We start from the raw sequence: 20,758 nt of genomic DNA on the forward strand, positions 1-20,758 counted from the left end.
AGGTCTCCAGGACCACCTTAATTGTGTCCACATCCTCGCGGTCATTTCTCAAACAACTGATCAACGGTCGCAGTGCGCCCGAAGCAACAGAAGCTGGGTAAGTTTTTGAAAAGCTTCTGAGTCCTTGAATGGCCGCTCTTCGATCTTCCAACAAAGTGGCACTCTGGAGTCGACTACTGAGAGTATTAATGGTGTCCGTAGCCGTTTGTTTGGCCGGAGCCTGCGATTCGAGGATTCGGAACATCGCAATCGATAACTCGTAATTTCATGGTCACCGCCGGCCGTGGGCGTAGAAGTGTAGAAGCATTGAGTGGTCTTGAGGGTGTGAGTGTAAAAGAGATTGATAGCGTTGGAGTCCTCGATCGGCTGAGTTGTTCTCTCCGTTAGTTATGGAGCTGCAGCTGGACTAGTCCCGACAGCTAAGTTTAAACTAGCCTAACCCAGAGGCGGAGGCGGCGGCGGCGGCGGCGACGCTGCATAGGATGATAGGAATGACCCGAAGCCAAGGGCTCGCGCTAAGCATCCGGAACCGCGACAAAAGAAGCGCCGGCTCCCCGGTTCTTTCAAAAGTCAACGGCTGACTGTCGCAGAGACTTTCAAAGACCCTTGCCGTCGTCGTCTTTCGCACTCCTTTCACCGGCCCCATTTCTTTGTCTTGCTGGCTCAGGCTGGGTGAAGTGGGAATTGTCGCTGAAACATAATCTCGCGCGACCGCGGACCTTGTCCCCAACACGAATCCCCAGTTACCTTTGCCGATCTGAGGCCTCGAGACAGCCGATGCAGCGCATCCGCGAAACAATTTGAAACTACATATTTCGTTTGTGAACTTTTCTACCTTTGTGTTTGATATATAACAGCAGCCATGGGTGTCCCAGCGCTTTTCCGATGGTTATCCAACAAGTACCCAAAGATCATCTCTCCTGTCATCGAGGAAACTCCCTATGAAGTCAACGGCGAAGAGGTCCCGGTTGATACCACGCGCCCCAATCCAAATGGCGATGAAATGGACAACCTGTATCTGGACATGAACGGTATCGTCCATCCCTGTACTCATCCCGAAGGAAAGCCTCCTCCGGCGAATGAACAGGAGATGATGGTCGAGATCTTCAAGTATACTGATAGGGTGGTCAACATGGTCCGCCCCAGAAAACTTCTCATGATCGCTGTCGGTAAGTGAATCGCGGTCACCTTGATTCTACAGCGAAATTCGGCCTCGTGTTAACACTTATCGCAAATTCAGATGGAGTCGCGCCACGAGCGAAAATGAACCAGCAACGAGCACGTCGTTTCCGTTCGGCTCAAGAAGCTAGAGAGGCGGATGAGAAGAAGGAGGAGTTCCGGAAGATGCTTGCGAAGCAGAACGGTAACAAGCAGGACGAGGATCTTTCGGAACAAGTCATCCAGAAAACTTGGGACAGCAATGTCATCACACCCGGAACTCCTTTCATGGATATTCTTGCTGCCGCTTTGCGCTACTGGATTGCTTACAAGCTCAACACCGACCCGGCTTGGGAGAAGGTATGAGTCAGGTCTCTTTATTTGCTTGAGTGCGGATCCGCTAATCATAATAGCTCAAAATCATTATCTCCGATGCGACTGTACCAGGTGAAGGAGAACACAAGATCATGGAGTTCGTCCGGTCTCAGCGGGCGGATCCCGAGCATGATCCTAACACTCGCCACGTCATTTACGGTCTGGATGCAGACTTGATTATGCTGGGTCTTGCTACTCATGAGCCTTATTTCCGAGTTCTGCGCGAGGATGTGTTTTTCCAGGAGTCCAAGCCACGGACATGTCGCCTGTGCGGTCAGCCCGGCCATAAAGCGGACGAATGCAGAGGGCAGGCAAAGGAGAAGAGTGGAGAGTTTGATGAGAAGCAGAAAGGATCCTCCCTCAAACCATTCATTTGGCTCAATGTTGGTATTCTACGAGAGTATCTTGCTGCCGAGCTGTATGTTCCGCAGCAGCCTTTTCCCTTCGACTTGGAGCGTGCCTTGGATGATTGGGTCTTCATGTGTTTCTTCGTAGGAAATGACTTCCTTCCGCACTTACCATCATTAGACATTCGCGAAAATGGCATCGACACGCTAATCGCAATCTGGCGCGACAATATCCCCGTCATGGGCGGATATTTGACCCAAGATGGGCATGTCGACCTGAAGAGAGCTCAGCTTATTCTTCAAGGACTGGCGAAGCAGGAAGATGCTATTTTCCGCCGTCGTAGACAAGCTGAAGAGAGGAAGCTTGCAAACGAGAAGAGGCGCAAGCAGGAAGACCAGGCGCGTCGCGAAGAGCAGGCGAAAAGACAGCGAAGAGGCTCCCCTAGCTATGACACTCACGAATCACCCACTCCGAACCGAGCCCGCGGTAGCGCAGACGCAGCACCTCCAAGTGGAGTGGAGCTGATCACACCTGCTCGCGGAGAACTAACGCGGGAGGCGAGGGAATTGACTCACAGCATGGTGGTCAACCGTGGAGCAGTGTATAAGGCTAATATGGCCAACAAGAGCGCCGCCGCTATACTCAAGAGCAAGATGATGCAAGGCTCGCAGGAGGGATCGGCTTCGAACGAGACCGAGGAGTTCACACCGGGGGATTCTGAAGCAGCAGACGACAAGATGGATCAGGATCAAACCTCACCTTCGGTACTTGGTAAGAGAAAGGCCGAAGCAGATGCTGCGGCGACTCCAAGCAAGGACTCCCCGAACACACCCAAGGACGATGAGATGCCCCCGGACAATGTTCGTCTCTGGGAGGAGGGATATGCTGATCGATACTATGAGCAAAAGTTCGGGGTCGATCCGCAAGACAAGGAGTTCCGTCACAAGGTCGCGCGGGCGTATGCTGAAGGCTTGGCCTGGGTCCTTCTGTATTATTTCCAAGGATGTCCTTCATGGACGTGGTATTACCCATATCACTACGCACCCTTTGCGGCCGATTTCGTGGACATTGGTGAAATGGAGTTGTCGTTTGAGAAGGGAACGCCCTTCAAACCTTTCGAGCAACTGATGGGTGTGCTGCCAGCTTCATCTAATCATGCCATTCCTGAGGTCTTCCACCCGCTGATGAGCGATCCCGAGAGTGAAATCATCGACTTCTACCCGGAAGATTTCCCTCTTGACTTGAACGGCAAGAAATTCGCTTGGCAGGGCGTTGTCTTGCTGCCGTTTATCGATGAAAAGCGGTTGCTGGATGCCATGGCCAAAAAATATCCTTTGTTGTCGGATGATGAGAGAGCTAGAAACACCCCTGGTCAGGAAGTACTGATGATAGCTGACAGTCATCCTGTATACCAAGATCTCGTTGCCAATTTCTATTCGAAGAAGCAGGGCGCCTCCAAGTACAAACTCAACATGCGGGCAAGTGAAGGACTGGCCGGCGAGGTTGAGCGCAACGAGACATATATCCCACACAGCTCGCTGGTGTCGTCCCTTGAGGAATATGGCATGCCGTCTCTCGAGCAGGATCGATCTCTAACGTGAGTACCATCTTCACTTCTAACCAGTATATTATTCCTGGTGTCGTTAAATGTACTGATCTGACGTTTTCTAGTGTCAATTACGAAATTCCCAAGTCAAAGAACATTCACAAGTCCATGCTTCTCCGAGGTGTTAAGCTCCCGCAACCGGCACTTGACAATGGGGACATCCAGGCCGTTAAATCCAGAGCTCAGCATTCGGGTCGATCATTTGGTGGTGCACCTTTCCGCAATGGCAGAGGCGGTCGCATGAACTATGCCAGCAACCGAAACGATAGCGACCGCCCGAACCCGTTTGCAGCACACCTTGACCCTAAATTCGCGCCCCCTGGCAGTTCTAGTGCGCCGATGGGCATGTCTTCCGGCTGGGCTCCTCCTGGCTCAGGACATGGAGGCTATTCTCGAGGACCGCCCCCTCCTCCCCGTGGTGGCTCTTACCACCGGGGCGGGCACTACTCGGGCCAGCAGCACCAGAACGCGCCCGGGAATAACTATGATTATTACGGACGAAGCCAGCAGGGTTACTATCAGCAAGGGTCCTATGGTAACAACTCTGGTAATCAGTACCAGGGTAGACATGGCGGCGGCGGTGGTAATGGTGGGTATGGCCGGGGAGGGTATCAAGGCCGGGACCATTACTCTTCGCGAGGCTCTGGTGGTGGATACGGTCGCTATTAGTGTTTCACGGCCATGGTCAGATCCGCTCGGGTTTGTGTCTCAGGTGCCGATCGTACCTGATCTAGTTTATGCTATGTAAGACCCTTGGTTTGGGGGTTTTGTTTTTGGTTTTTTTTTTTTTTTTTTTTTTTTTTTCGTCGTTTGGTTGCGGTTTTCTCCATTTGCATGAACAGTCCTGCGATTGCAACTATGCGGAATAAGAACTATGATGGGATTGAAAGAACTGGGACACTTGGGATAGGCGTTGAAAGGGACAACATTCAGCTGGTGGCCTCTTATCATGAATTTACTCTGTGGTTAGAAACCGGGACAAACGAACAATAATGTAGATCCGAGCAATTCTGGGCTAAGATTCTCTCCACTCTAGGACCCGATCGGCTTGAGCTCATCTGGTTGACGATCGTAGTTCGATACTCATACCCACTTACGGCAGCTGTGAAAGGCAATCAGCTTGCGTTCAGATGAATTGTGGGGGTTCGGGGGTTTGTACAGTACGAGTAGTACAGCACACAGTCAGTGCGTGCGGACAATGAGCATTTGGGCCAAAGGATGAGTTGAGTGTAGTGCAGCCAGAGAATGCTGTAGTGGGATGAAAGCCAAGGCATTATTGGAGCTGCACTAGACTAGATTGACTACCGGTACGTAGTTTTAGTGTCCGGTAGGGACGACGGCAGGACAGCGGCAGGACAGCGGCAGGACAGCGGCAGGACGACATCGGAGGCGGTCACCTTTTTCTTTCCTTTTCTCTGTGTAATAGAGGTAAGTGTATGGCACACACCACAGTGCACACTGTGAGTCAGTCATCCATTTCTACCGTGTCTGGATTGGGTGGAGCTGCAGACTTCCCCCTTCTCCTCATTCCAGTCCCTTATTATTCCTTCCAGTTTCTTGGTAGAAGTTCCCTTTCCTTCTTCTCTCCAATTCCTCCATCTTATCTTTTCCATTCTCTTGTGTCCGCTGTCTCTTCCATCCCCTCCATCCCGCCTTCTTCGGTCTCTCTCCGCCGAGCCCCGCCGCCGAGGGGAATTTGTCCGCTTTGCCGGAGTCATTGGGCTCGAGAGGTACGTACGATTAAAGTCTTTTTTTCCCTCGCTCTCTATTTCCTTTCCTTCTCTTCTATCTTCTCGCTGCGATTTCGTCTCAATTCATCCGGCTCAAGCGCCTCTATTTCTCGTCTCTCCGATTGCATCTTACCTTCTCGCCCGCGAGAAAAGTCGCCATCGGTCAAGTCCGCGTCGGACCTGCGCCTGAGGGGCATTTGCAATTCTATTTCCACAGCATGAATTGAGCACAAATACAGTCTGTTCTCTCGAATTAACATTGACTTCTATGCCCAACAGTCCTCAAAATGCCCGAACCTACGAAAATCAGCATTCTCGGTCAGGAGAGCATCATTGCTGACTTCGGCCTCTGGCGCAACTATGTCGCGCAAGACCTGGTCAGCAATTGCTCCTCCACCACCTATGTTCTCATCACAGATACGAATATTGGTTCTATCTACACTCCAGAGTTTCAAAAAGCTTTCGATGCTGTCGCTGCTACCGTTACTCCCTCCCCGCGTCTGTTGATCTACCAGGTCGCCCCCGGTGAAGTGTCCAAATCCAGACAGACGAAAGCCGCCATCGAGGACTGGATGTTGAGCCAGAGCCCACCATGTGGCCGGGATACAGTAGTCATTGCTCTTGGCGGAGGTGTCATTGGAGACCTGACTGGATTTGTCGCTTCCACCTACATGCGCGGGGTCCGTTATGTACAAGTACCCACGACGTTGCTCGCCATGGTGGATTCCTCCATCGGTGGGAAGACTGCGATCGATACACCGCTAGGAAAGAACTTGATTGGCACGATCTGGCAACCGACCAGGATCTACATTGACCTCGAATTTCTGGAGACCCTCCCTGTGCGCGAGTTCATCAATGGCATGGCGGAAGTGATCAAGACGGCAGCAATCTCGAGTGAGGAAGAATTCACTGCGCTGGAAGCCAACGCAGAAGTGATTCTGTCTGCTGTTCGTCAGGAGGTCAAACCTGGCCAGCGTCGCTTCCAGGGAATCGAAGATATCATGAAGGCTCGTATTCTGGCGTCTGCTCGTCACAAGGCCTATGTCGTGTCCGCTGACGAGCGTGAGGGTGGTCTCCGCAATCTGTTGAACTGGGGTCACTCCATTGGTCATGCCATCGAGGCTATCCTGACCCCTCAGGTCCTCCACGGTGAGTGTGTCGCCATTGGTATGGTCAAGGAGGCCGAATTGGCCCGCCATCTTGGCATCTTGAAGGGTGTTGCGGTTGCTCGTATCGTCAAGTGCCTTACCGCCTACGGATTGCCTACGTCTCTGAAGGATGCGCGCATCCGGAAGCTTACTGCTGGAAAGCACTGCTCCGTTGAGCAGCTCCTCTTCAACATGGCCCTGGATAAGAAGAACGATGGTCCCAAGAAGAAGGTCGTTCTTTTGTCTGCGATCGGGCGCACATACGAGCCCAAGGCTAGCGTTGTTCCGAACGAGGACATCAGCGTCGTTCTCGCTCCGAGTATCGAGGTGTACCCCGGTGTCGCACCAGCTTCAAATGTTGTCTGTACTCCCCCAGGCTCGAAGAGTATCTCGAACCGAGCATTGATCCTGGCTGCTCTCGGTTCGGGTACCTGTCGCATCAAGAACCTGCTTCACTCGGACGACACTGAAGTCATGTTGAACGCATTGGAGCGACTGGGAGCTTGTACCTTCTCCTGGGAGGAGGAGGGTGAGGTTCTTGTGGTGAACGGCAAGGGAGGTGATCTTCAAGCGACCTCTACGCCGCTTTACCTTGGTAATGCGGGAACGGCTTCGCGCTTCCTCACTACGGCCGCTACCCTTGCTACGCCTGGCGATGTTGACTACAACATTCTTACGGGTAACAACCGCATGAAGCAGAGACCTATCGGCGACTTGGTTGATGCGTTGACCGCCAACGGTGCATCCGTTGAATACGTGGAGAGCAAGGGCAGTCTCCCTCTTAAGATTGCCGCCTCTGGTGGATTCGCTGGAGGCAGAATCAACCTTGCTGCCAAGGTTTCATCGCAATATGTGTCTTCGTTGCTTATGTGCGCTCCTTACGCCAAGGAGCCGGTTACCCTTAAGCTGGTGGGCGGAAAGCCCATTTCGCAGCCTTACATTGATATGACCACGGCGATGATGAGATCCTTCGGCATTGACGTCCAGAAGTCCACCACTGAGGAACACACCTACCACATCCCTCAGGGACGTTATGTTAACCCTGATGAGTATGTGGTGGAGAGTGATGCTAGCTCTGCTACCTACCCTCTGGCCATTGCTGCCCTGACTGGCACCACCTGTACTGTTCCCAACATTGGTTCGAAGTCCCTACAGGGTGACGCCCGCTTCGCAGTGGAAGTTTTGCGCCCGATGGGCTGTACTGTTGTGCAAACTGATACCTCGACTACTGTCACGGGTGCTCCCGGTGGTGCTCTGCGTCCGTTGCCTAATGTGGACATGGAGCCCATGACTGATGCGTTCCTCGGAGCATCAGTGCTGGCAGCCGTTGCTCGTGGTGAGGGATCGAACCACACCACTCGCATCTACGGTATCGCAAACCAACGTGTGAAGGAATGCAACCGCATCAAGGCCATGAAGGATGAACTTGCCAAGTTCGGTGTCGTCTGTCGTGAGCATGATGATGGACTTGAAATCGATGGTATTGACCGTTCGACTCTCCGCCAGCCTGCTGGTGGTATCTTCTGTTATGACGACCACCGTGTGGCTTACAGTTTCAGTGTCCTTTCTCTTGTGACCCCTCAGTCGACTCTGATCCTGGAGCGTGAGTGCGTCGGTAAGACCTGGCCCGGCTGGTGGGATGCCTTGAAGCAGTTGTTCGGTGTTAAGCTTGAGGGTAAAGAGCTCAAGGAAGAAGAGGTCTTGGCTCTCACGCAAGCCGAGAAGTCCAGCGCATCTGTTTTCATCATCGGCATGCGTGGTGCCGGTAAGACTACCAGTGGACAGTGGGTTGCGAAGACTTTGAAGCGACCCTTCGTGGATCTGGATACCGAGCTTGAGAAGACGGAAGGCATGACAATTCCCGAGCTTATCAAGCAACGCGGCTGGCAGGGCTTCAGAGACGCCGAGCTCAATCTTCTGCAGCGCACCCTGAAAGAACGCGCGACCGGATACGTGTTCGCGTGCGGTGGTGGCATTGTCGAGATTCCAGAGGCTAGGAAGTTGCTTACTGACTACCACAAGACCAAGGGCAATGTCCTGCTTATTCTGCGTGACATCAAGCAGGTTATGGACTTCCTTCAAATCGATCGTACCCGCCCGGCCTATGTTGAAGATATGATGGGTGTCTGGTTGCGTCGCAAGCCCTGGTTCCAGGAGTGCAGCAACTTGCAGTACTTCAGTCAGACGGCGAGCACTGGAGGTCTCGCTCGGGCATCTGAAGATTTCAGACGTTTCTTGAAGACCGTTACCGGGGAGATTGACAGTCTCGATATCATTAAGCGTAAAGAGCACTCATTCTTTGTCTCTCTCACTCTTCCTGATCTGCGATCGGCGAGCGACATCCTGAAAGAAGTCTGCGTCGGCTCTGATGCAGTAGAATTACGTGTTGATCTGCTGAAGGACCCGGCCTCGGATGACGAGATTCCCTCAGTCGACTATGTGGCCGAGCAGATGTCGTTCCTCCGTAGTCAGACCTCACTTCCTTTGATTTTCACTATCCGTACCCAGAGTCAAGGTGGTCGCTTCCCCGATAACGCCTATGATGAGGCGAGAGAGCTCTACCGTCTTGCGATCCGGTCTGGTACCGAGTTCGTAGACCTGGAGATCGCTTTCCCCGATGATTTGCTGCGCTCGGTCACGGAATCGAAGGGCTATTCCAAGATCATTGCCTCTCACCACGACCCCAAGGGAGAGCTTGCATGGGGCAACATGTCCTGGATGAAGTACTACAACCGCGCGCTCGAGTACGGCGACGTGATCAAGCTTGTTGGTGTTGCCAAGACCCTTGACGACAACACTGCTTTGAGAAAATTCAAGCAGTGGGCTGCAGAGGCACATGATGTTCCTGTGATTGCCATCAACATGGGTGACAATGGACAACTCAGCCGTATCTTGAACGGTTTTATGACTCCGGTGTCTCACCCCAGTCTCCCATTCAAGGCTGCTCCGGGCCAGCTCTCTGCGACCGAAATCCGCAAAGGGCTATCCCTGATGGGTGAGCTCAAACCTAAGAAGTTCGCACTCTTTGGAACTCCAATCTCTCAGTCCCGATCTCCGGCTCTTCACAATACGCTTTTTGCCCAGACGGGTCTCCCTTACGAGTATGGCCGTCTCGAGACGGCCAACGCTGAGGACGTCAAGGACTTCATCCGCTCTCCTGATTTCGGAGGTGCCTCAGTCACGATCCCTCTGAAGCTGGACATTATGCCATTGCTGGACGAGATTTCCTCTGACGCCGAGATCATCGGCGCAGTGAACACTATTGTGCCCGTCCTCGCTGGTCAAGACAAGCCTGCCCGTTTGATTGGTTACAACACGGATTGGCAGGGGATGACGCTGTCCCTTCGCAACGCTGGTGTGTACGGCTCCAACGGAGATGCTAGTGCCGTGGTCATTGGTGGTGGAGGTACAGCTCGGGCGGCCATCTACGCCCTTCACAACATGGGCTTCTCCCCCATCTACATTGTCGGACGGTCTCCGGCCAAGCTCGAAACCATGGTGTCCACCTTCCCCACTAGCTACAACATTCGCATTGTGGAGTCTGCCGAGTCGCTAGACACGATTCCTAAGGTGGCCATTGGCACTATCCCCGCCGACAAGCCCATCGACACTGGCATGCGCGAGATCCTGTGCCACATGTTCACACGTGCTCAAGAGGCTGACGCCGACATCGCCAAGTCCGTGGAGAAGGTTCCCCGGGTGCTCCTCGAGATGGCCTACAAGCCTTCTGTGACGACCCTGATGCAGCTGGCGTCCGACGCCGGTTGGCACACAGTCCCCGGCCTGGAGGTTCTTGTTGGCCAAGGCTGGTACCAGGTATGATTGACCTTAAGGGATCCCTGTTTCCAATTGTTTGCCATGCGGCTGACTAGATTTTGCGTGCTTAGTTCCAACACTGGACCGGTATCTCGCCACTCTACCAAAATGCAAGGGTATGTTCTAATCAAAATGCCATCGGAGCTGAAATCAAAGGTACATTGTGGCTGACACTTCATGGCAGGAAGCCGTGATTGGATCGCCCAGCGCCGATTCTGCATGAAGCACTCTATCTTAGTTCCGAACTACTGAGAAGGGGGGGGGCGACAAGCCGTCGCTTATCCCCGGAGATCTGGTGCATCTTGCGAGGATGGATATATTGGGATGGACGGATCTCACTCGAAAGTAAAAGCCTGCATTGTTTGTTCAGGGATGGGGTTTATACCAAAACAGATACAGTTTTGATTATCTCTAGATGATAGTAATATAGATCAATGACCAATTCCAGTCTGTCACATGGTCCTTGGCCATTCTTCTCTTCTTAACCACTGGTCAACGCTAAACAAGCGCACTGCGGACTATTGTGTTTCTTTACCTTGGAAATTGCTGCGCCCATCTGTTCCATCAGCACTAGCCCACCTGCCCCCCGATGGTATCGAGTAGAACAGACAAGGCCATGAGTCACGTTGACACCTACGCTTCTCACGATGGTCACGAGACATATAACGTGACTAGGTTGGTTGGACTTAGCGTGATACAGAGTGTACAGTACTATGGTCCACTCCTCAGTGTTAGAGAGGAGACAAGTCGACCCACAACTGGAAGCGGGGTAAGAAGTTGGATGGGATAGTACTGTACCAATATCTGCGACACGTGTCCTTGCTATGTTTGAGTCTTCTCGCAATTTCGAACTAACTACTCGTAAAAAACTAACTGAGACCCATCATGTTTGAGACAATCCACGCAGCAGCATGGCAATGACAATGTCCATTCACATGAGTAAAAGAAGTAGATAACTAACTTAATATCACGGGTAGATAGATACTGTAGTCCTCCGTCGTGGAAAAACATGTACTGCACGTACTGTATTACTATTAATAGCACCCACCCATTGGGTAAGTAGCCGGAAGTTAAGTTACGGCCTCGTAATCGGTACCATCACTTTCTGTAGGTACTTCGAGGGGTCACGATCAGACGACCAGTCCTTCTTTTCTAAGCGAACAGAAAAACAACATCCTATTACTTGGTTTGATGGAATTCTTACTCCGTGGAGAAATTTAAGATCATTCTTGTGAAAATAGATTGCGTGCGAGTTTCTCTCGACGTGCTAGCCGATCAACAGTAAGTAAAAGGTCTAGATGTTTGGATTTTGAAGAGGGTCCATCCGTCCGTTCGTGGCCCCAAGAATCTAGACCGCGACCGCGAACCGGTCGGGAGAATGGGTTCGAGTCCAGACCCTTTCACTCGGTAGATTAGATGCATGATCTGATTTCCTGATTTCTGCGCGGAGAATTCAGGTGGGTGATGTGCTGCGCACTTCCTTGTTGCATGGTATGGTATGGTGGTCTAGATTTGTGTGGTTTTTTTGTTGAGGAGGGTCTCGTGAGTGAGTATGCACTTACTGTACATGAGTAAGTAGGTGGTATGTACTAAAATGTGTGTTATGTGTACTAACGTTATACAGTTGAGGTCTGCGTTCGGGTCTCGAAGAAGAAAGCTGAGTGAGAATGGCAAGACCGGTCGGGCTTGCTGATATCTAGGGCTCCGTAGAACACTGACTCGATTTAAATGCTCGGGATGGTTGGATGGAACGTTGGATTTAGCCTTCATATACCGTACGCTGTAGGTCTAGTATGACAAGTTTATCAAACGCCACCACCATAACCACCACCACAGACACACTTTATCTGATTGCGATTGTTGTGAGACATTAGCATAGGCAGGCACAGTATACAGAGATAGGGACGATAAGAAAATCCAGTCCGACCGAACAATTGGCGGGGTAAAGTCTCCCTCCATCGGGGACAATCTTCCGTTGCACCCTATTTTTGTCTCATGGTTACGAGGTATTACGAGACCTGATTCAGTTTACTGTTGAGGTATCGTGATCGGTATCAGAAACGTCTGAGTGGGATCTGGATCATATCTGACATTGTTTTGTCGTGTCACCTGAGACATTCTTTCCCGTCTCGTTGGGTAGGGATGGACTATCGAAAGACATTGACTGCAGTTGTTAGTACTTACTAGGTTGGAGGAGACTAGCATCTTCGAAATCGATCGGTCGGTCGGTCGGTCGGATGGTCGGTCGAGAACGTCTCCGCCCCCATGAATTACTCAATATACTCAAGTACAACGCAAGATCAGCTACACTACGCTAGTAGTGGTAGTAGTCTGCGAGCAACAGATTGCTCAGCCTCTCAGGTGAGATAGATCTAGATGCCAATATGTTTTCCCTTGTGTATATTGTACAACATATCGGAAAAAAAATTCTGTGGGGATGGGGGACAGTGCAATAGTGCTGTGCAACCCTCTACATCGGCAAGGAAGCGCGTGCCGTGATGCCGAAGATGGGGGGAGCCACGGACTGTGCCCGCCAGGACTCCCAGGAGCCTGGGTCTTGTGCTTGATCTGCCGGGCCGATGATGACCCAACGACTACGTGAGACCACCGATTGACTTTGATAGGAACACTGGCTCGCGGAAGGACAACTACCATCGTAGGGAAACTATCTCCCAGGTTATCTGGATCCGCGGGATGAAGTATTGACGAGCAGACTGCCTCGTACTCCCAAAAACTATACACTTCTACCTGCTATCGGAGACGTGGAATGGGAAACCGCGACTTTCCGACGAAAAGTTTCTCAGCATCGCATAATGATGATTCGATGCTGGAAAAACCATCGAGGTAGACAGAGAGGGGCTTAGATCCTGCTTTCTGCTGCGATGGCAGCTGAAGGATCTCCTTGGAGCTAACGAAGAAAATTTTTTACTTTCCCTTCTCATGTCGCTAGCTGGCTGAGGGAAAAGTTCCTCGGAGGTATGAGTACTCAGTAGCTCGTTTGATCTATACCTGTGATAGGCGATGCAAGATACAAAACGGTTTTCCCCCGTCTGGGCCGAGCAGCCAGCCAATGGACTGGCGAGATTGCTGCGACAGCACTCATGGAGGGAAGGGCAGACCACACCACTGCAGCAGGAAATTATTTTTTCAGCTGCACGGACCCCGATTCAGCCATCGTGGCCCAATTTTAGCAGGATTCTAGAAAGACACCAGAAAAACTCTAAGCGCGCGCCGGAGGGGCCGACTGCCCACTAGTCCTGTTTTGGGATGGAGGGTGGAAAAAAAACCGCCTGTATGAGCCGAAAAGCCCTTCCTCGGATTCGGAGGCTTGGTAGGGTAGGGTTGCGTGTACGGATAGTACGGCGTACGGTGGTCCGTTAGGCCTAAAACTTACACCTCAGGCTGCCGCAACCCCGGGCCAGGTAATGCATTATTCATCATGGGTCATTGGAATCCACTTTTAGGGACAATCCGTTTGAGAAAGGCAGCGAATCCTTTTTCCTTACCGCGGAGATCGGCACCATCCCTCCCCCTTTACCCTACCGAGGCCCCACGAATAAGCTGCCATTTCATCGGTGGCTGTGGCTGTGTCTGGCCGCATGACCAATCATGTCTGTCGTTCTACACCCATTGCTGCAGGGGTGCGAGGAATTGGGGGAGGGATGATGGAAGGAAAAAATCTCTGCTTCTCTGCATTAGTGTAGTGTCCGTTCGCCCTACTGAATGCGCGCACTAATGTCGAAACAGGACAAAGGAACATGTGGCAGGCAGGGGGGGGGGGAGGGAGTGGTGTGAAAGGGAAGAGTTTGCCAACCCGATGAGTATAAGGTGCTGACTCTTATGATAATTCCGCACCAATAAGAATTTTTCTTAACCTAGTCCCTCCAGGGGCATACATGCTCTCGTTGATGAAATTTCCAGTTTGTATTGTTACTGTTTTGTAGTTCTGGGTTTCTTATTCTCTTCCATGCAGTTTGAGTTTTCTTGTCGCTGTCGCAAAACAAATGCGCATGCGCGTGGGAACTTATCCGGTGCTCTGGGATTTTTGACTTTTTGCTTTGCCTTTTCGGTTTATTAGTCCGGCAACGTGGGCTCATTCTGATTTATACTTTTTTGATATCAGCTTTTAGACTCTCGTGCAAAGTCCCGAACTCGGGGGAGGGGAGGGGAGGAAAGGGCTCAGCTGGGTTATGTGGCTTGCGGCCGCTAAGTTGGACCATCTACCGTACCTACACTAAACTACTGTAGCTACACTACTTACTCACGGGCTCTCTTTTCCCCAGAGAGAAAGAGAGAGCAAGACCCGGTGGTGTGTACCGCCCACCACTGGTACCCGTTCTCCAGACCCGCCGGGTCCCATCACCCTTTCCCCCATTGCCCAGACCAGCACTGTGCACTATCCAGCCAGGGCTAGATACCTTAGTACTTAGTAGAATACTCGTAGTATCGAATACGATCGGGATTCTTCCCCTTCCTGGAAAGCCTGCCTGCAGGCTTTTACGAGTGGATTATGCGGCGGTACTGGAGGGTATGTAATGCGCAATCGAGGGCTGAGCCCCCAGGCAGACGGGTTTCCCTGCTCGATGAGTGGCTTTCTTATGAGGATATACCGGTGCTCGCATTGGGACGGTGTGTGTTTGCCACCGCAGCTCAGCTGTCTCGGTACGGAGCAAGCAGCACGCGGTGGGTCGAATGGCTGGCTCCGTGCCCTGGGGGAATGGGAGATCTTGACATTGGACAAGCAGGAAGCTAGCTCTCTGACAGCCAGCAGCAGCAGCGGCAGCAGCATTGGACGTGCTTCGAGTATGAGTGGAGCCCGGACGGCTTTGACTCTTAAATCGTAGTGGCTTGCAGCAGTGCACGAATCACAAAGCAAGGCTTGTGTCTTATGTCCTACAGTGTGGAGTGATGTCTTGTCTCTCGCATGGAGGTCTATGGGGCTGCCACGAGCTGGAGCAGCCAAAATACGTTGAATAGTGAGATGCAGACCACCAAAAACACGAGACGTGTCCACTTCCTTGTTTTTCCTTTTCTGCTTATCGATTGATCCCAGAAGGCATGTGAATGTTGCGGATTGAGAAAGCCATTGAAGTTGTTTTTGAGTCAGGAACAGCTAACCCATGCGCCACATCATGTCATGTCACCTCACACCTCGACGCGCATGACGAGCTCCAGTAACATCATATCTCCAGACTATATCTCGTTGTAAAGAATTGTATTTATAATCGTACGACGTCCCTGGTAGCGATACATGATTCTGTTTGCGATGAATCCCATTCATGACTCATATGTAGACTGTAGAACTTGGAAAGGGACTGAGGGTGACCCATTGGGACTGTGGCTTATCTCCGAAGGGCCGACATAGGAGATCTGATTCATTGTGACTACCTCAGTAAGACTAGCATCTCGATAGAACCACGGTAAGCAGTTACAGGTGATACTATCAGACAATGGACGAAAAGAGAAAAGAACAAAACCCCCCCAAAGAAGTTATCAGCTGACCTGATCACGCATAGGACAGATGAAGTTCTAGTTGCATAGCCCGACTTGCATTGCACCGGCCGAGAAAGTGCAGGTTCGGCTCAGAGATGCCGCAAGAATCAGGCTACTAGCGCAGGCAGGGCGAGAAGACCCGAGGCCGGGGTAACATTCTGGTCTTGGTGGTATTGTGCAACATCAAATCAGTTAGTAAGCCATTATTGACCGGCTGCGGCCTGTATTTCGTCCGAGTCTCCGCCGACCTGCAGAACTCAAAACTACTCAAACCGAAAGACCGAACAGGGTGGAATACTCATCAGCCATTATAAATGATGCATTAGCAGCAGGAAGAGAATGCAGTAGCGCTCACTGGAAAAAGCGCCCTGATGACCAAGATCGTATCCCCGGTCAAATCCGTCTCCGTGGAGTTACGAGTTTACTCCGGTTGACTCTTGAAAGAACTAGAGACCACCTATTAGTGATATTACTAATAATGAAAAACTTGACTAATACCGAGAATACACACTAGCCACAAGCATTTGTGGCGCAGCTAAGGTGTGGCTCTCTCGGATTCCCCATTGCGAGTCAATACCTACCTGATCATAGTGGAGACCGACTTTCCTTGGGCATCTACTGGCTGCGACCAGGTAAGCAAGGCGCTGATGATTGAACATGGATCTTCACCCATTGACATGCGCTGTAATCTTCATCTGTCGAACATGTCATCTGTAAGGGTCCGCTCAAAGAGATACACGAGATCAGATCGACCACGGCATTTTCGGTGGGTTGGTTGTTGTCTCTGAGGAATGCGTGTGGCTTAGCCATGACAACTTGAGCGTTGATTGGATGCCCTAGCGTCCTCCTCGGTTGCTATTATCAGGCGCAAGCAGAGAAAAAAATTTGAAACAGACACATTGTTGTTCCCTACGCTAGCCGAAGAGGAGGGTGGAAAAATCCTCCATGATTGTCTTTGTCTTTTTTCTTTCACTTCCAGGCTGAGAGTCATCGCACTAGCAGCCTGACTCAATGTTAATCATTCACTAGAGCGTGGATTCTGGTATGATCTGGACTCTACCCTCCCCCGAAGAGGATCCGGTCACCCGGTCTAGCTCCTGAGTCGAGTCGAGTCGAATTGCAGCGTAGGTTAGTTAGATGGTCTTAGACTGTCAGTCAATTGTGGCTTGAATGCAACTACTCAGTGACTAAGGTACTAAGGTACTAAGTTAGTAGTGTCAAGAAACGCGCGAGTCGTGAGAAAAATGGGAAAAGTTTGGGTCGACTGGGGGTGGGAACTGCCTAAGGCCGGACTGGCCAGTGAGTCCCCCGGACAGCCATGCAGATCGAGTCCGACTAAGTGGAAAAAGTGGATGCATTCGTTTCGGCCGCATGACGGTAATTAAACGTAATATTACCATACATTAATACCAGACCCAATCCTGAGGATCGGCGGGCGGCCGGGATAAGCGTGCGAAGGATGACTGTCGGCGATTGCCGTATGTAGTCTCTACCTTAGTCTCCTCTCCTTCTGCAGGGCTAAACGTCATTCTCATACATAAGGAATGAACCCTCCACCACACCCCCCCCCTCCTCCTCCTCTAAGCTATGAGTATTATTCACCCACCCATCATCTTATACATCGATCAGATATTTATTATCCCCTCAAGTCGCCTCCCATATCTTCTCTGAATTTCACCTTTGATCTATTACTCTCTCAATCAATCATCTTAGCATCTCATACTTCCCTCAATACTTATCTGCTATTCATACAGAGTAAGTTTACCCGCATACTTACGTCGACTATTCTCTCTCCCTCTATCCTCCTACCTCTCTTCCTCCCATACTTCCTTGACCAGATCTTTGCATCATTGGATTAGATTCATCTAACCGTCCATTCTGTGAACCTTAGGACTTTGATCTCAACCACGGTTCCCCACTCAACTGAGCCTCCCGATCGGTTTCTCTCAGCCTGAATCGGTCTCCCTCTGCCCGACGTTTCCAGACGCTTCGACCTGTTTAACATCTACTTTGACTCTGGACCATCCGCTCAAACTTCCAACTCTCTTGTTGACTCATTCTTCTGGTTGCAATTGCTCAGCAAGTCTTTTCAACACCTACGATCTTGGCCCCTTCGAGACTTTTGGGGGCCCTTGTGCCAACTTATCTTCATTAAACTCTCGACCTCTCCGGGTGGCAAACCCACCGTCTCCAGTCGGCGTCATCTCTACTCTGACGTCCAACCACAACACAAGCAACATTATGTTCATGCACCCTGCCGTACGTAAGGGTTTTATCACTGAACCAACTTCTGTCCCGTTCTACAACCACCAAGACCCCGTTTGCATACAAGACGACCAGTTCCTGCCTGAGTACTCACAAGAGGCCGTGTATCATCAGCCACGACTTCAGACTCCTTTCCAGTATCACCCGGACTTGCAGTTCGTCTCTCCGCCGTCTTCCGCCCCATCCTCTCCCACCTCCTCTCCCGCCTCGATCGCCTCTCACTACCCAACCACGGCGGTGGCCGCGGATTACTCTTCTGCTGTCTTCGACAGCAAGTCCTTCGAGGCTCCTTCGATGACCCCTTCCTCCTCGTATAACCCCTCGATCAGCTACCAGCACTCAGCTTCACCACAATCTCAGCCCTACTTCTTCCAACCATACTACGACGACAACGCTCAAATGTTGGCGCAACACTCCGCTCCGAACAACCACGGCTGGGATGGCAACTTGCAATTGTTGAACCCTGCTCGTATGCAGAACAACCTGTCGCGCATGCCCCAGTTCAACAACGACTCCCAAATTAAAGTTGCCTCCAGTCCGTCCTCCAGTCGATCAGCCCCAGCAGGCGGCTCTTACCAGAGGCCGAATGGCCAGTCGAAGCCACTTCCAACCCCATCCCAGACACCTGTGCAGAACTCGATTCTTGCAGGGTCGTTTCAGGATGGCAACACAGCTGACGCAGAGTTTGCTATGAGGCGGGCTGTTATGGAACAGCAGCAGAAGCACCAGCACCAGCAACAGCAGCAATATCAGCCTCGCCACCAGCACCAGTCCAGTGACTACTCGGTGTCGACTGCGAGCCAGAACTCACCAGTTACCCCCCAAACAGGCTTCGAAGAACTCGATGAGTCCTCGAAGACCACTAATGGTGAGAACCGGTTTCCTGGTGTGGACAAGTGGATGGATGATTACTTACATCTCGATTCACTTTCAGATTACACGCACCATAATCCAAACAACCTGACCATTGGCATCCCTAAGTTCAACCGTACCATCTCTGATATCTATCAGGATGAGCTGTACAACCCAACTTTGATGCCCACGCCACAGGTTCCTAAGCAGTCCACTAATCAGCAAAACATGCTTACTCCGACATACCGCAACGTGATTGCTGATAGACTGCAAGCCGCTAATCAGGGTCACCTCTCTGCACGGTCACAGTCGCCTATGGGGAGCATGCAGCGGGATCGCTCTCCGTTCCGGCAGAACTCCCCCATGGCTGCAGAGTATAACAGCGCTGGCTTGCAACACCCGCAGATGGCGACCAGCGTGCCTGGGTCACAGAGTGGCGTGAGCATCGCCCCCTCATCTCAGAATGAGCCCAAGACGATGTCTCCCAAGGATGCGCTGCTGGATTACAATGAAGGCGACGACTCCGAGTTGCATGCCCCTGGAATGCCGCTGTTCCCCCCCTCATCTCAGCCCGATTTCAATTTGGGCGATGCGCTGGGTGGATTGCGCCGTGAAAGCTCTTCTTCCTACCAACCTACCCAGAACTTCACTTCTATGGAGGCTTTCCCCGCACAATATGCCACTCACATGGCTGGACAGCAATATCCTTTCGGTCAGCAGCACCAGAGTTCCCGTCAGGCACAATCCCAACAAAACAGCCTCCTGCACCAGACTCCTGAATTCCCAGCCTCGTTGCCCCGCTTTGAGTCCACTGGAAGCGAGATTCTTCCCACGACCGAAATGACATCTCCTCAGGGTCAGCCAAGAGTGGCCCTCCAGCCTGTCAAGGCGGAGATCCCTCGACCTGAGAACACCTCATCTGACAGTGGGACTTACACCTGCACCTATCACGGTTGCACCCTACGGTTTGAAACACCTGCCAAGCTCCAGAAGCACAAGCGGGAGGCGCATCGCCAGACCACTCCTGGTGGACATCTGATCGGGCGTGACAACTCGGCCCGGAACTCTCAGGCTGGCCCTCACAAGTGCGAACGCATCAACCCGTCCACAGGCAAGCCGTGCAACTCAATTTTCTCTCGCCCCTACGATTTGACCCGCCACGAGGACACGATCCACAATGCTCGCAAGCAGAAGGTTCGGTGTCATCTGTGCACGGAGGAGAAGACCTTCTCCCGCAACGATGCGCTCACCCGGCATATGCGCGTGGTGCATCCTGAGATTGATTGGCCCGGCAAGCAACGTCGCAGAGGCAGAGAGTGAAGCTCTAGTGGATCTGCTCTCTACAGCGCTAGTGGATTTGATCCATTCCCCACGATCGTGCCAAACAGCGAGCAGCAAATCCCCTGGCTCTGGGAGGGGGAAGCTGTTCCACCGTCCCGAATCGTGGGCGACGGGGCTTGAGTCAAAATGACGCGCGAAAGCCGCCGACGTCATAAACTAGACCCGAACGGGTAACGACTCGCTAACGGGTCCGGATCGACGGAACAGATTTCCGCTTTGGGCGACAGTCCTCCAGGCCTTGCAGCCTGAAGCATTGGCCATGACATCATCGGCTCCTGAATTGGACCGATACACCGCGATGCTGAACTCATCCAATTGTTCTTTTCTATCTATCGCTTTCAACCGTTTGATGACGTACATGCTTCTCTTTTCTGTGTTCATGAGCCAGCCTTTTGATTTTTTCTGCATCTTTAGATTTCTGTTTATTGTCATTGGGTCATAGGGGAAATGGTTGCATCAAAAGAAGCAATTTGTTCATATGGGATGATGATACTGTGATTATACTCGTCACGCTTGCGCAGCTGGATCTGTTCAAATTTTGTTTTTGTTTTATACATGCGTGGGATTCGAATCCTTCTGGCATGCTGTACTATACTCGACTGTGTACGATTGTTACGTTTATGATG

At 51.7% G+C, this 20,758-nt stretch overlaps 3 protein-coding genes across 3 annotated transcripts; 2 read left to right on the plus strand and 1 right to left on the minus strand.

Moving 5' to 3' along the window:
- Positions 1 to 4,295: 4,295 nt before the first annotated feature.
- On the minus strand, positions 4,296 to 4,831 carry BO95DRAFT_443751 (uncharacterized protein). Its single transcript, XM_025586723.1, has 2 exons — positions 4,647 to 4,831; positions 4,296 to 4,589 (listed from the first exon to the last, which is right to left on the minus strand). The coding sequence occupies exons 1-2, from the start codon at positions 4,759 to 4,761 to the stop codon at positions 4,435 to 4,437; spliced, it is 270 nt and encodes an 89-aa protein (XP_025441319.1). The 5' UTR covers positions 4,762 to 4,831; the 3' UTR covers positions 4,296 to 4,434.
- A 673-nt stretch (positions 4,832 to 5,504) lies between these two features.
- On the plus strand, positions 5,505 to 10,404 carry BO95DRAFT_453915 (pentafunctional protein ARO1; the record flags this gene model as incomplete). Its single annotated transcript, XM_025588241.1, has 3 exons — positions 5,505 to 10,181; positions 10,253 to 10,297; positions 10,366 to 10,404. The coding sequence occupies 3 exons, from the start codon at positions 5,505 to 5,507 to the stop codon at positions 10,402 to 10,404; spliced, it is 4,761 nt and encodes a 1,586-aa protein (XP_025441320.1).
- Positions 10,405 to 17,915: 7,511 nt separating this feature from the next.
- BO95DRAFT_365219 (stress-regulated transcription factor RPN4) lies at positions 17,916 to 20,111 on the plus strand (the record flags this gene model as incomplete). The annotated part of the gene is made up of 2 exons (XM_025582688.1): positions 17,916 to 18,807; positions 18,874 to 20,111. The coding sequence occupies 2 exons, from the start codon at positions 17,916 to 17,918 to the stop codon at positions 20,109 to 20,111; spliced, it is 2,130 nt and encodes a 709-aa protein (XP_025441321.1).
- Positions 20,112 to 20,758: the final 647 nt, after the last annotated feature.

The sequence above is a fragment of the Aspergillus brunneoviolaceus genome (assembly GCF_003184695.1).
Source record: "Aspergillus brunneoviolaceus CBS 621.78 unplaced genomic scaffold BO95scaffold_41, whole genome shotgun sequence".
Taxonomy (NCBI): domain Eukaryota; kingdom Fungi; phylum Ascomycota; class Eurotiomycetes; order Eurotiales; family Aspergillaceae; genus Aspergillus; species Aspergillus brunneoviolaceus.

Bases quoted from the DNA above. Each gene is read 5' to 3' on its own strand.
- BO95DRAFT_443751 (XM_025586723.1), bottom strand. From the start codon at position 4,761: ATGCCTTGGCTTTCATCCCACTACAGCATTCTCTGGCTGCACTACACT. The intron at 4,590-4,646 runs GTACAAACCCCC...TGCCTTTCACAG, and splicing joins TGTGCTGTACTACTCGTACT to CTGCCGTAAGTGGGTATGAG.